Here is a 14,302-nt window from a genome sequence, read left to right on the forward strand (position 1 = left end):
GAACATTTAAAAAGTATAAAAAAATTTTGTACTGGTTAAAAAAAAGGTTGAAAAAAAATGTTTAACATAGAAATTAGTAGAGCGCTGCAACGCTGGAGTTTCCAACAGGCGTACAAGACACAGCTAGTAATTATTATCTAAAGCAAAAAATTCAAATGGATTTCTAATTATCATGATTTTTTATTCCAGATGAACTAAGAAAACTGAGAGAAATTCCAAAATTTCAACTTTTTGGAGGTTTTAAAGAAAAAAATGCCTTTCTACAAAAAAAAAACTCACTTCAACTTGGTATAAAAATCTTGAAATTTTTTTTTAATCTATTTTGTTAGTTCAAATAGAAGAGAATTTAATACTGAAGGGAACAAGCTATGATTCATTTCAAAAGGTTCATTAGTTTTTTTTTCATTCATGTACGCCAATTAAAAGAAATCATAAAAATGAAAAGTCGAGAAAAGAAGATAAAGTTTGTACTATAGCTGTCCGGTCACAGCGTAACTACCTAACGCTCGCCTACCTTTGGCTTTGTATCTACGGAAATATTGAGAATTAGGCTCTGTAATTTTGTGTGAATATTCTGAAACATATTAAGAATCGCTAAAAACGAAAAAAAAAAAAATCATTTTTTTTACCTTATAAACTAGGCTCCCACCTTAAGCATTGAAATGGATAATGTAAAAAGTTGGAGTGACTTAATTACGTGAACACAAGTGTACGTATTTAAAGGATACAAATTATTTGACAGTAAAATTTTATTAATTGCGTCACTTAGAATTATTATCAGGTGTGAAGCTTTTCCAAACTACATTTTTTGCTATACATTTTTATATTTGTTATATTTTAGGTCGCGCATCAGCAAATTGATAACTACTAACTGTCTTTGAATCGAGTAAAATTAAACAAAATTATAAATACAAGTAAATTACATAGCGCATTGATTAGCAATAAAAAATTTAAACAGTTTAGTATGTATGTATGTGTGTGTAAGTAGTACAAATCGCTCACTAGTTCACCATTACCAGCAAAATACTCGCATACACTTTTAAATAATAATAACAAATTTAAGTAAGAGAAACATTTAGTTAGGCTGTTTGTTTGTTTGTTTGCTTTTTTAATGATTTTAATTTTGTTTTTTTTTTTTTGGTTTAGTATTGTATACATACATAAGGTTCGCTTAGCTGTCGTTGGTTGATCGCACAATCCATGTATTACATAACAAACATATGAGTAATTACTCTGCTCGGCAAATTGCAACATAACATTGTACATACGATAGTTTAGTGGTAATTTCATTTATATATAAAAATAATTTGCATCATATGTATATACATATGTAGACAATGTATCTTTTAAAAATTACAATTACAAAAAAGATTTACAACGATAAAATATTTAAACAATTACAATTTCTATTACTATAGCTATTGCATTAAAATAAAGTAGCAATGGTTACATAATTTGTATTTCCTCTAACATTCTGTTCAGCTCAATTTCTCAATAATTTCTTCTTTTCGTACATGTATAAGGTGTGTATGCATGTTTGTGTATAAGTGTTTTTGTTTTTTCTTGATTTTTAATTTTAATTTTGTATTGATCTGCTGCTTTGGCAACATTTGGTGGCACGCGCCCTCGGTGTGCAGTGTTGGCAAACGTGTATGGCGGTGGTGGCAAATATACGACAGATTGGGTAACAACAGCAGCTGCAAGTATGATGATTATAAGGGAAACTTTTTTTTAATTTATTTATTTCTTTTTTTATTACTCAAATACTTTCAAAAGATATGTACATACATTTTTAGTAAAAATTTTTAAGCCCCTTCTAAGTGCTAATACGCATACAAGCTGCCATTGCAGCTCAACTTTGCTCCACCACACGCCTTGTTACCTTCAGAAAGCACACACACACACACGCCCACGCGCACCAACCAACATGTTGCCACTTCTCTCTCTCGCTCTCTCTCTTGGTCTCTCTCTCGGTCTCTCTCTCTATCTCTCTCGTTGTAGCTCTCTATTGCAACGCCTGCATCTGTTTTTCAAACATTCATTATTACAATTATAATACTTATATTAAATTTATACTTTTTCATAATTTTTTTTTGTTTTTATGCGTAAATGTGTATATATAAAAAAAAGAATTCTTTATTCCTCTAACTGAGTAGCGCTCGCTGTTTTAAAACCCGCCCAATATAAATTTCCGCATTAAAAAAAATTAGTTTACGATAAGAATGGATTCGACGACGATGCTGCTTCCGGATTCATCCAAGGCATATTGTTATTATTCTGGAAAAAGCGTGGAAAAAAGCTTTATTAGTTGTGTAGTTATATACGAGACTTACAAGAAACATTTGCATATTTTTTTAAATACCTACGTGAATATTAATAATAAGTAAGAAAAAATCAAAGCAAAAAAACTTAAATATATACAGAAACATACAGCAAATAAATACCAATAAACACTAAAGTGTGCTAATGCGCCACAAGCACCGTTCCACTTTGTGAAGCAGCGTCGCTTGTGCACTTAAAATGTTAAATGTTTTTTTTTTCTACAAATATTTTCGAATATTTACATGCAATTTATTTTAGCTACAGCAAATTTCTACTTATTAAGAACGGTTAGTGACATGCTGTTAATATATATTTTTTAAAGCATTTCAAGATTACCCATTTTTTATTTAAGTGTCCAAGCCTCCATTGTTGGCTACAAGATACAAAATTTTGATAGATTATGTAAAATACGAGTAAATGCAAATGGATATTGAGCAAAGCTTTTAAAAGTCAGTGGGTAGTTTGTGAGGCTATAAGGGGATAGGGGAGGTGGGGACAGGGAGGGGTAGCAAAAAAACAAACAGTTGATTTGGGGTGTAACAATTTTTATAGCTTCAAAACTGAAGACCTAAATAACAGCGGAGACATTTAAAACTTTGAGAACTCACAAAAATGCGTTTAAAAAATACTTCCACAGAACTCATTGCACTATTCGAGTTATCAGACCTCCTAAGCATTTCTGGGAACCTAGAATACTTGTTTACATTGGGTTGGCAACTAAGTAATTGCGGATTTCACAGATTTCATGGATGGCTTCAGTTGAATTTTTAGGCTTGTAGACGTAGTACAAATGTAAAACACATTTTGTTATTTTTATCAAAAAGTTTGCAAATTAGCTGTCAATCAGTAAAAAAAGTGTTTTGACCAGTTGCGTAGTTTTCGTTTGGCGTTCGTTGAAAAATGGAAAATCAAAAGGAACATTTTCGTCATATTTTGCTTTTTTATTTCCGCAAAGGGTAAGCCGCATCTCAAGCTCATAAAAAGTTATGTGCTGTTTATGGTGACGAAGCCTGAAAAGAACGACAGTGTCAAAATTGGTTTCGTTCTGGTGATTTCTCACTCAAAGATGAAGAACGCTCTAGTCGTTCAGTTGAAGTTGATGACGCCATAATCAGAGCAATAATCGATTCGGATCGTCACAGTACAACACGTGGGATTGCAGAGAAGCTTCATGTGTCACATACATGCATGCATTGAAAATCACTTAAAACAATTTGGCTATGTTCGAAAACTCGATTCATGGGTTCCTCACGAAGTGAGAGAAACGCTAAAGAAACGTAATGGCAATGATTCATTTTTAAAACGACTGATAACTGGCGATGGAAAATGTGTGGTTTACAACAATATCAAGCGGAAAAGATCGTGGAACAGGCCAGGTGAACCAACTCCTACAACATCAGTTCGGTGGGATTACAAAGGAATTGTCCACTTTGAACCCTTACCACCCAACCGAACGATCAATTCTGATGTCTACATTGAACAACTAACGAAATTAAACAAAGCAGTTGAAGAAAAGCGGCCCGAATTGACAAATCGAAAAAATATTGTATTCCATCATGACAATGCAAGGCCACACACATCTTTGGCCACTCGACAAAAAATGGAATGTTTTGTCACATTCACCATATAGTACTGACCTTGCACCATCTGGTTACTTTTTGTTTCGTTAATTAACAAAACTCCTTGAATGGTAAAAATTTCAATTATGATGATGGTTTCAAATCGTACCTGACTCAGTTTTTTTGCTAATAAAAAACAGAAGTTTTATGAATGTGGAATTATGATGCTGCCTGAAATATGGCAAAAGGTCATCGATCAAAATGGGCAATACATCACAGAATAAAGTTGTTTAGTTCCATGATTGTCTTTGATTTGCGAAAAAAAATCCGCAATTACTTAGTTGCCAACCCGATCTCCTCTTTGTGGTGTGCGTCTTGCTGTTGTTTCACAAATGGAGGGTCTTACAGTTTCAAACCGACTCTGAATGGCAGATATTTTTTATGAGGAGCTTTTTCATGGCAGAAATACACTCGGAGGTTTGCCATTGACTGCCGAGCGACCGCTATAAGGTGCACCGCTTTTTTCTTCATTTTGGTGTTTCACCGAAATTCGAACCTACGTTCTCTCTGAACTGCGAGTGGTAGTCACGCGAATAGTAGTCACGCACCAACCTATTCGGCAGCAATTTTATTTTAAATATCTAAACTGATAAGTCATCGATCCACTGCTTAGTTTTTAAACAAGTCTAAGTGATGATGTGGACCAAAAACTGGCCAGCGTGAACTCCGACTCAAATGGTTTTAATGATTATCCAGTATCCGCTGAGGAAGAGAAAACCTCACTATGGGAATACCAAGGAAGACGTTAGGTCACTTTGGGTTTATCAATTTGGGGCATAATTAAGCTTCGGCCGGCCAAAATCGCGTAAGCAGTTATCACGCCATTCAAGAAGAAGAACTTCGTATTTAAGAGTTTTATTCATGATTTGATAATGTCCAAATATCATTTAAGGTTTACATTCTTATCATGATGAAGGTTCAGGAACCAACTGCTCTTGGAAATTATTAAAGATTACTACCGATTACTGCAGAACTTATTCCCGCTACTTAAAACCTGTATACTTAATCCTGCCATAAGTTATGTTACAAGTAAAGTCCGTTATAAATATGAAATTATAATACTTTTTTAATGAAGTTAGTTTTAATAACTCATGTTGATATTAAAAAAAGTTTCAATTTTTCATTCGAAATGGTCACCATTTGCTTTTACACAAGCCTTGAAACGATTAGACCATTCAGCCATTGCAGCACGCATAGTTTTCTTGAATATTCGCATCGCTGCTCGAACCAAAAATTGTTTGAGACTCTTCAAATTTCTGTGAGGTCTGCGACGGGCCATGTTCTCCAATTCTGACCATAAACTGTAGTCTAATGGACTCAGATCTGGACTTCCAGACGGCCAATCTTCTGCGGCTATGTACCCAAGAATTTTGTTTTTTAGCCACTGCTTGGTGGTTTTTGCCTTGTGAGCTGGAAGATCCCACGCTCTCCATCGAAGAGCTTCACCACGCCTTCTAAGACTTCCTCCTGGTACACTTTTGCCTGGGTCGTAACCACTTTTTCGCAGAAATGCAGAGATGTAACGCTTTTGCATTACACTCTCCACCAAACCGTTACAGAAGCTGGATGGTGGCCACGCTGAACCATTGGAACAACAATTTTGGCGTCTTTATAAGTTTTAGCACAGATTCTCTAGTTCTGCTTATTAAAAACTCTTTAACAGTGAACATTTTCTCATCTGTGAACAGAATATTTTTATGGCCATTGACTGCGTGCCACCGAAAAAAGCTGCTTGCATCTGTCGAGTCTGATTTCCCTCAAGCGCGTTGTCAAAAGATGCCCAGTTGAGCGACGGAAGGAGATCGTCTCCTTCTCCTGTGGAGATCGTCTATAATTAGGCTTGACATGGATCTGGCCGATACATTAATTTCACTGGGCATGGTTTTCTGCCTTCTAAGGGAATTTCTGCGAATTCTTTCTCGAATGGCTTTTATGGTTGCACTGGTTCAAGACACGCGAGGACGAGCACTTCTTTTTCTGTAAATCACTTCAGACTTTGGGAAAAACTATTGATCATGCGGTAAACAAACATTCTCGAAATATTAAGTTTTTTCAGCAATTCGTAAATTTGACTTGCACTTTTACCACACTTTTGTAATGCAATCACTGCAATGCGATTTTCCTTAGCTCTCCACTCCAATGTTAACAAGCGAAATTTGCCACGAAACTGAGTCTAATCTAAGACTAGACAATGCATGCGAACAAAAGTGAAAATAACGGAACTTTTTTCTGCGAATTTGAGTTCGCCGTATGCCCTGTAAAATTTGTCACAGAATTCATGGCAAGACTAAATGGTAAAGTCCTATAGTAAATAAATTAATGTCAACATATTCCGTTTGGAATTCTTGTGCGCCAGTGAGGCAACGCACAGGTCGTAGTTCCAAAAATACTGGTGCTGTAAGTTCTTCAATTGAAGCGTAGCCAAACCAGAATCGATTCCACGCCGCTCAAAGGTATTGAGAGCAATAGTAGAGAGCATTTACATACCTATTTATATATACCTATGAAACGCGACGTTTAGCTATTAGTTCATAGATGTCGCCTCTCAAATGTCTTGTTTTTTTCACCTGTCATCTGTTAACAACAATGCATTTTTGTCGCTCTTAAAAATGTGGAATTTCGTGCCTTCAAACTACGATTTGCGGACATCGTTGATTTTCTGTTATCAATTGAAGAAAAACGCCCCTAAAGCTCATCAAATGCTTATAGAAGCTTTTGGTGGGCATGTTCTAAGTAGAGCACAGTGCTTCAGGTGGTTTGAAAAATTCCGAAATGGTAATTTTAGCGTGGAGAACGACGACCGTGACCGGCCATCGGAAAAGTTTGAGGACGCCGAATTGCAAGCATTGTTGGATGAAGATGATGGTCAAACGCAAGAAATGATGACAGAGCAGTTCAGAGTGACCCCAAAAACCATTTCCAAACGTTTGAAAGACATGGGCATGATTTTAAAGGTCGAAAGATGGGTGCCACATCAACTGACTGAAAGGCAGCAAGAGAACCAAAAACACACTTGTGAAATGCTGCTCTCCCGGTTCAAAAGGAAGTCTTTTTTGCATCGAACCGTTACGGGTGATGAAAAATTGGTGTATTTCTCCAATCCCAAGCGTAAACGATCGTATGGTCCGCCCGGCCACAAGCCAAAAACAACGACCAAACCAAATCGCTTCGGCCGCAAGGCATTGCTGTGTGTTTTCTGGAATCAGCGTGGTATGATTTGGTACGAGCTATTAAAACTAGGTGAAACAGTTGACGGTGCATGCTACCAACGACAATTGGCCGTTTTGAACAGCACTATACACCGAAAACGCCCAGAATATGCCGATCGGCGTCACAAAGTAATTTTTCTTCATGACAATGCACCGCCACATCAAACAAGAGCGACCCGGGAATTGGTGGAGACGTACGATTGGGAACCGCTGGTGCATGCGGCTTACCCACCAGAGTTGGCACCTTCTGATTATCATTTGTTTGCATCGATGGGCCACACACTTTCCGAGCAGCGCTTCAATTCTCACGAAGAAGCCAAAAAATGGCTCAATGATTTGTTTGCGGCCAAAGACGGCCAATCTTTTTGGCACGGCATCCACAAATTGCCCGAGAGATGGGAAAAATGTGTCGCTGCGATGGCTATTATTTTGAAGATTAAATTTGTAACCATTTATTGTTAAAAAACGTTTGAAATTGAAAAAAAAGGCTCATTACATAGGTATACCTATAGTAGTTTTTTTTTCGTTCAAGCAACAATCTAATTTGCGCTAACTGGTTATTTGCACAATGAATTTTGTTAGCGAGTTTTACTACAGCGTTTGCACCTCTCTCTATTGAGAATCTGTAAGTCCAACTCCCCCAACTCAGCCTGGCTTGCTCACTACTCCTGTTTCAGCAGTTTTTCTTCAACAAAACCAAGCTGTGTAACAAAACTAAATATAGATTTAACATAAAACAAGAACAAAACTATTAAAAAACAACAGTCTTAACAAAAATAACGAAATAACAAAACAATCAAAGATTCAAGAAATAAAACTTTCATAAAAGTAACGAAATTCAATCCAATAGCAAAGCAACTGCACACTGTAGCAATAAACTCAACAAAATACTGGTAGTTCTCAATTTTTCAACTCGCATTAGCCGACGCTAGCAAGTTTAGCAACTTTGTACTAAATAGTAACTTTAGCATCCACAGCGTATTCAACAGACACTCACTTCCAGCTTACAGTTGCCCAACGACGACGATGTCGACATCGAAAATATTGCATTGTTGTTGGCGCTATTGTTGTTATTGTTGAGGTTGTGGTTGTGGTTGTGGTTTATTGACGGAGTTGCATCATAAAAACCATAATTAAATAAAGAGTCACCGCCAACGCCAACACCAATACCACCACTGCCAGTATCACCAACACCGCTGCCCATATCCATAGATGAAGGGCCGAAACCAAATGGAATAGTTGTAGTCGACATTGGCACCGGCATAGCAGCTAATTTAATACCCGGCGTACCTGCCAAAGCGGCCGTTAAGGCATTGCTGTAACTTGCTGCCAACGGCGCTGTTTGGTATGTGGCATCTAATTTGGTGGATGCTTGGCCATAGGCATAGTTGGATGTCGTATTCTTGTTAAAGGCATCGCTGACAAAGCTATCTTGATTTAGCGCGGCGCTAAAGTCCGCAAAATCCGTCTGGTAAAGCGTAGTGGCTGGTGCGAGTGGTGGCTGTAAAGCTAGGGAGGAACTGGTGGTATTGGTGCTGGTTTGAAAATTTCTGTTGCTCGTTGCCACTTGCTGATGGATGGTCGTATTTGATGAGTTATCATAGATGTCTGTGTCACTGTCGCTGGTGGTTTGTATGTTGCGTATATTATCAACACTTTGACTATGAACTTGCACTTGGGTTTGGAATTGATGAGGTCCATTTTGTTGACTATTGTTGTTGTTATTATAGAGAAAGAAATCATTTGAAGAAGTGCCGAACGAGGTATTGAAGACGTCATAATCACTTTTCGAATATTGTAGAGTTGGTTTGTTGTGGTTGCTGCAGCTGATGTTGTTGTTGTTGAGATTATTGTTGATTTGTTTGTTATTATTATTTTCGTTATGCAAATTGTTGCTATGAAAACTTGTGAATTCGTCGCGTTCATATTCAGTAAAGAAGTTTCTGGAGGGCTTGGTTTCGTAAGAAGGGGTAATTGTGAGTGTTTTTTATTTGTTCATGCGAAAGCGTTTTTTTTTTTTTTTTGTGGAAATAAATTAATTAAAAGTATAGAGAAAAAATAGAATGTAAAATTGTAGGAAAATTAATTCAAATAAAATAGAATATGAAAGTAAAGAATTTTAGAATATAGCAAATTTAAAATAATTGGAAAGCAATTTTATTATAAATTTTAAAATTAAACAAAAGAAGCAAAATGCACAGAGCATATTTCCAATTGCGAAATTCAATCCCTTCCCCTTCACACACTTAACATTTTTTTTTTTTTTTTTACACCTAACAATGCGTTTTCAACCCTCTGCGGCCCATGCACCAGCAACAAATTGAATTATTTGATTAAATTAAATTGACAGCAAATTGTCTCTTACGTTGAAAAAGGGTTTTTGTTTTTAGAAATCATTCTTTTTTTTTGTAATTATTAAGCCGGATTTTTCATGTTACATCAATTACAAATAGTTATGTGCTTAACATACCTGTGTCGTATTAGTGGAATTGTTGACCGGCGCCCAAGGATCTTGATTCATAGTCATGGCAAAGGGCTGTTGTTGTTTTAGCTGATTAATGGACGGTACCTGCAAATGTTTTTCGATTATAATAAAAGTGTATATTACTTAGGCAATAGAAAGTTCTGTATTCAATAAAGGGTGGGCCATATTCTCCAATGTCTGTTATTGAAGAAAACAATTATGGTTCTGTTTCTTTAGGTAGGTAGGTGAAATGGTTGAAGTACCACTCTGGCACTCTTCAAGTAGCACTAAAGCGCCGTTTTGATCCCATTGTGAGACCTCCAGCAGGCAGATATCTACAGCCAACTGGAGCTGTTGATGTAATGGAGAAGATTGACGGAATTGACGGTTGGCGCACTGTCCCAGGTTGTTCAAGAAAAGAGAAGCCAGTGACCTTAATCGACTAGCTGCCAATGGACTAGCTGACAAGCCCTATCTACAGTAAGCGCAAAAGCTGATGCTATCAATGGAGCGCTTACACGAATGTTGCCTAATATTGGCGGCCCGCAAGGCAGCAGAAGACGTGTCTTATTGACGGTTGTAGACCCCGTAGTATTTAACGATGCCCCGATATGGGACGGAGCTAAAACGTGCAATAAGGGTAGCTTGTGGCTACAGAACGGTCTCGAGAGACGCAATAGACGTTATTGCGGGCAAACTACCAGTCGACATTCAGGCAAAGGAATTGAGCCGTCTCTATGGCAGGCGACGGGCTAAGCCGTCATTAGAAGAAAAAGCTGAAGAGAAACTGCTTTTCATAGAAGAATGGCAAAGCAGATGGGATTCATTAACTAACGGACCATAAACTCATAGGGTTATTTCAAATATTAGACAATGGGTGACCAGGAAATAGGGAGACGTTGGCTACTAACTCACTCAAATACTGAGTGGCCACGGTTGTTTTTTGAAGTACTTCCATCGATTTAATCTGGAGGACTCCCCATTCTGCCCAAACTGCAAAAACGCTATAGAAAGTAGGGAACACGTATTCTTCTACTGCGATCGTTTCAGAGAGGAGCGCCGAACGCTTGAAGCACTTCTGGGTCAGCTGTGGTCAGCTGTGCCCGGAAAATCCAATCATCAAGATGATCGCATCAAATACTTGCTGGAATGCAGCGCGCAGAATGGCAACGCAACACGCAACGAAGAATTCAGCAACAGCTTTTGACTGGAGGTAGACTGCCTACGAGCTGACGACAAATCACAGACGCCTGAGGTTAGTGCTCAAGACGATATCAGACTACGACATGTCCGTAATACTTACGACACCTTTTCTGATGTTCCATTTGCTGCAGAACCACTTATGAAGTGGAAGCAATGGATACTATCGATAGCGTATAACCTCCATACACCCATGTAAGAGGAACCTGAACGCAGGTACCTGTTGTGTCTATAGACATAAACGCGGCTCCACCTTGACGAAATGTTACCACGGTGGAACTCAGCCGATAAGGGGGGTTGTTATAGTGTTAGTGGGAGCATGCCCCACATACCACTGGTGCGACGGCACCTTTGATGATGTTTCTGACATTTTGATTTTAACTTCCTTATAAGCCAAAAAATCAGACGTCTACAGAGAAAGTGCTCAATAGTCTCCTTTTCGGAAAGCACCCCACAGCTTATGTAATGAGGGTTAAATGGTAAACCTAGCTTTTCCGCGCGTATGCCGATCAGCCAATGGCCCGTAAAGCACAGCTACGAGTTTAGAAATTGAATGACGCGGAGTGCCCAGAACTTTCTGGGCCTTGCGCCTATTGTAATGGAGCCAAAGGGTTTTTGAAATAGCATATGAAGAAATAGAGCTGCGCTTTCCTGAGAAATAAGTTGTGCAATTCTGCCTTAACAACACTCAGGGGGATGCCAATGACCAGGTGGGAGCTCTCTGAGACCAATACACACCCCTGCCTGGCAAGCTCAACAGCAATTTAATTTCCCTCTATGCTCCTTTGGCCTGGAACCAAGATCAGAGAACTCCTTACAGGTGTTGAATAGTTTGGATCTGCGCCATGGCGTCGTCAGAGCCTTGATCGCGACTTAGCTATCGGAAAAAAATGTAATATCTCCCTCGCTTCCAAGGCATGCAAACGTGTAGGATCGCAAAGACTTCTGCCTAAAAAACACTAGCAGTATTCAGCAATTTTCAGACTCGTCTCTTGCTGATCAAAAGTGCAGATTAAATAATACTCACCGCAGGCTGTTGTTGTTGGAATAGATTTGTTTTTGGTGGTACAACAGTGTCGCTAAACGGATTGTAGGCAGCATTGCCCACTTGCGGTTGCGTTTGAATGGGCTTTATTAGATTATCCAAATTAACTAATGATGAATTTTCACCTAAGAACGACTGTGGTGTTTTCAATTGTTTCTTCGTATTCGTTGAGGCTGCATTGAGCGATGAATTCGTTGCAGATAGCGGATCCATTTCATCGAGTAGTGATGCTATGTAAAATGAATTTAAGTAAAATATGTTTCTTTTCAATTGAAAATTTTACAAACGCTTACCGTTATTATTGTTAGAAACACTTGCCAAACTATTAGTTAACAAATCTCCAGTCTTATTTCGATTGGTTATTATATCGAATTCATCTAAATCAGGTGAAGGCTTCTACAAAATACAATTTTTAAATCAGAAGTACAAAAACAACATGTACATTTGTTTGGTATTCTAATACATACCTTAACCACACTCGTTTCAGTACTCTTCCATAGATCGTCATTGTTCGTCGTACCGGCTTTGGGTGCCCAGGGATCGGCAGTTGGCGCTGCCATTAGGGACGATATTTCCACTGGCTTCACCTTCTCCGTCAGCCATGAATCCACTGGCTCAACGTTTTCGGCAGCAGTTGCGCCTCCAACAGCTCCGCTTTTAGATAGCCAAGGATCTACGCCACCAATCGCGCCGGCACCAATAGAGTTTCCATTCAATATGGCAGTGCTACCAGCAGCACCACCGCCATTGCTTTGCAGCCAACCCTCAGTCGAAGAACCAGATGCCACGGACGGTGATTGTGTGCGTGTTAGACCCCAGGCTTCGCCACCGTTACTACCAATACCGCCAACTGCACCTAGTGGCGCTGAAGCGGTGGCAGTACGCATAGACGCAGCCGGTTGCCAAGGATCAATTTGCGGCGATGACGTACCCGACCAGGGATCCGATAGCTTAAAATGCGATTTAAAAAAAAAATTAGAAAAATTATATTTAAGTTGATTTAATCTGCTATAATTACCTGACTTGCAGCACGTGCCGGCGTAGCCCATGGATCGCCACTGCCGCCGGTGGCACCCAATGGCGGACTGGAAATGCTAGTGGCGCCCAAGGAAATGTCAAGCAAATCTAACAAATGCGATTGTGGCTTATCCCTTTTACCCACAGGTACAGTTTGATCTCTAAAATTAGACATCAAATTAAGGACAAACACAAATTTTCAATTTTCCAATAATTCACGCACTTGAAATCCTGTTCGCTTTGGCTTAACGCCAGCTGTAAACGCACATCATCACTGCGTCGTTTCGCCTCCTCCTGTTCAGCCTCTTCTCGAGACATGGCCATGGCCAACTGCAGCTGTAACTCCTCCTCGCCAGCCGTTTGCGGACGCACCAACTCCAATTCAGACACCGGCTTCGGTTCTTCCTGCCAACCGGGCGGCATATCACGGTGCGTCGGCCCATCAATGTAACCATCACTACCAAAACCACTGGGATGTTGTGCAAAACGCTCTTTCGCCTTCAACGCTTTCACACGTTCATTCTTCAAACGTTCGTCATCCTTCAGCAAATTCACCAACTGTTTGGCTTTTTCGCGTACATGAGTACCCTGGTCTTTGCCCTCTTCAAAGTACACAAATTCACGAAGTGTTTGTATGGCAAAAATGTTCTCCTTGCACTGTTGTGCCACTTTTTCCGTGCCGGTTTTAATCAAATACTCCAGCAGGATAAGTGCCTTGTAAACATGCCGCCAATTCTTGCCATGATCATTTAGACGTTTCCAAATCATTTGCATTATCTCCGAGAAGGCTACGACATTGTAGGTGAGGTCAGCAATCTCGGCCATTATAGTAGCCGATGGCCCCCAAGGGTCATTGGACGTGGCCTCGCGTACTTTCACCTAAACGAGCGAACAGATAGGTGATCCAGAGGTAGGGAATTTTAGTTTTATTTTTCTTATGCAAAAACTTACCTGCGCATCAGAATAGTTGTGCGCGAGGTTTTTGATGTTGCGACGCAAACCAGCGACATTTACTTGCATGTCTTCCTTTTGTTTTCGCACTTTGGAAGAGATAAAACGAATTAATTTTGGCAATGCTAACAAAAACGTGACTACAAATAAAAATTAAATATAAATTTAATTGGACTATTTTGAACTCTAAATTACAAAACATACAATAAAGTGTCAATTTTGATTTTGAAAGAGTTATATTTGATTGTTTAAAAAAATATGTACGTATAAATTTCAAATATCAAGCACGGATGCAAAGCGGCCGTGAAATACTGACTATTGCCAAAAATCTCCAAAGAGGTTTATTATGCGCCTGCGGGTAGGCAACGTAATAACGCTAACATGCAATGTATTTAAGTTTAATTTTTTTAGCAGCGAATTTTCGACATTGTGGCGAACTTCAGAATCTGCATGAAATGAAATCGCCGATTAAGAA

At 39.0% G+C, this 14,302-nt stretch overlaps 1 protein-coding gene across 13 annotated transcripts in view; it reads right to left on the reverse strand.

Annotated features, from left to right (window-relative positions):
- Window positions 1-1,083: 1,083 nt before the first annotated feature.
- LOC128861510 (epsin-1) overlaps window positions 1,084-14,302 on the reverse strand; it is a 58,583-nt gene continuing 45,364 nt past the window's right edge. For 11 of the 13 annotated variants that reach the window (XM_054099690.1, XM_054099685.1, XM_054099683.1 and 8 more), the window contains 9 exons: window positions 13,828-13,916; window positions 13,100-13,755; window positions 12,878-13,037; window positions 12,327-12,809; window positions 12,153-12,255; window positions 11,842-12,089; window positions 9,621-9,719; window positions 8,148-9,101; window positions 1,084-2,277 (listed from right to left, as the gene is read on the reverse strand). In XM_054099690.1, the coding sequence (XP_053955665.1) occupies window positions 2,212-2,277; window positions 8,148-9,101; window positions 9,621-9,719; window positions 11,842-12,089; window positions 12,153-12,255; window positions 12,327-12,809; window positions 12,878-13,037; window positions 13,100-13,755; window positions 13,828-13,896 (2,838 nt within the window). In that variant the 5' untranslated portion in view covers window positions 13,897-13,916 and the 3' untranslated portion in view covers window positions 1,084-2,211. Of the gene's footprint in view, window positions 2,278-2,658; window positions 2,696-8,147; window positions 9,102-9,620; window positions 9,720-11,841; window positions 12,090-12,152; window positions 12,256-12,326; window positions 12,810-12,877; window positions 13,038-13,099; window positions 13,756-13,827; window positions 13,917-14,302 lie in introns of all 13 variants that reach the window. The other 2 variants (XM_054099692.1, XM_054099693.1) reach the window with 2 other exon arrangements.

Source organism: Anastrepha ludens, chromosome 4, assembly GCF_028408465.1.
Source record: "Anastrepha ludens isolate Willacy chromosome 4, idAnaLude1.1, whole genome shotgun sequence".
In the NCBI taxonomy this organism is placed as follows: Eukaryota; Metazoa; Arthropoda; class Insecta; order Diptera; family Tephritidae; genus Anastrepha; species Anastrepha ludens.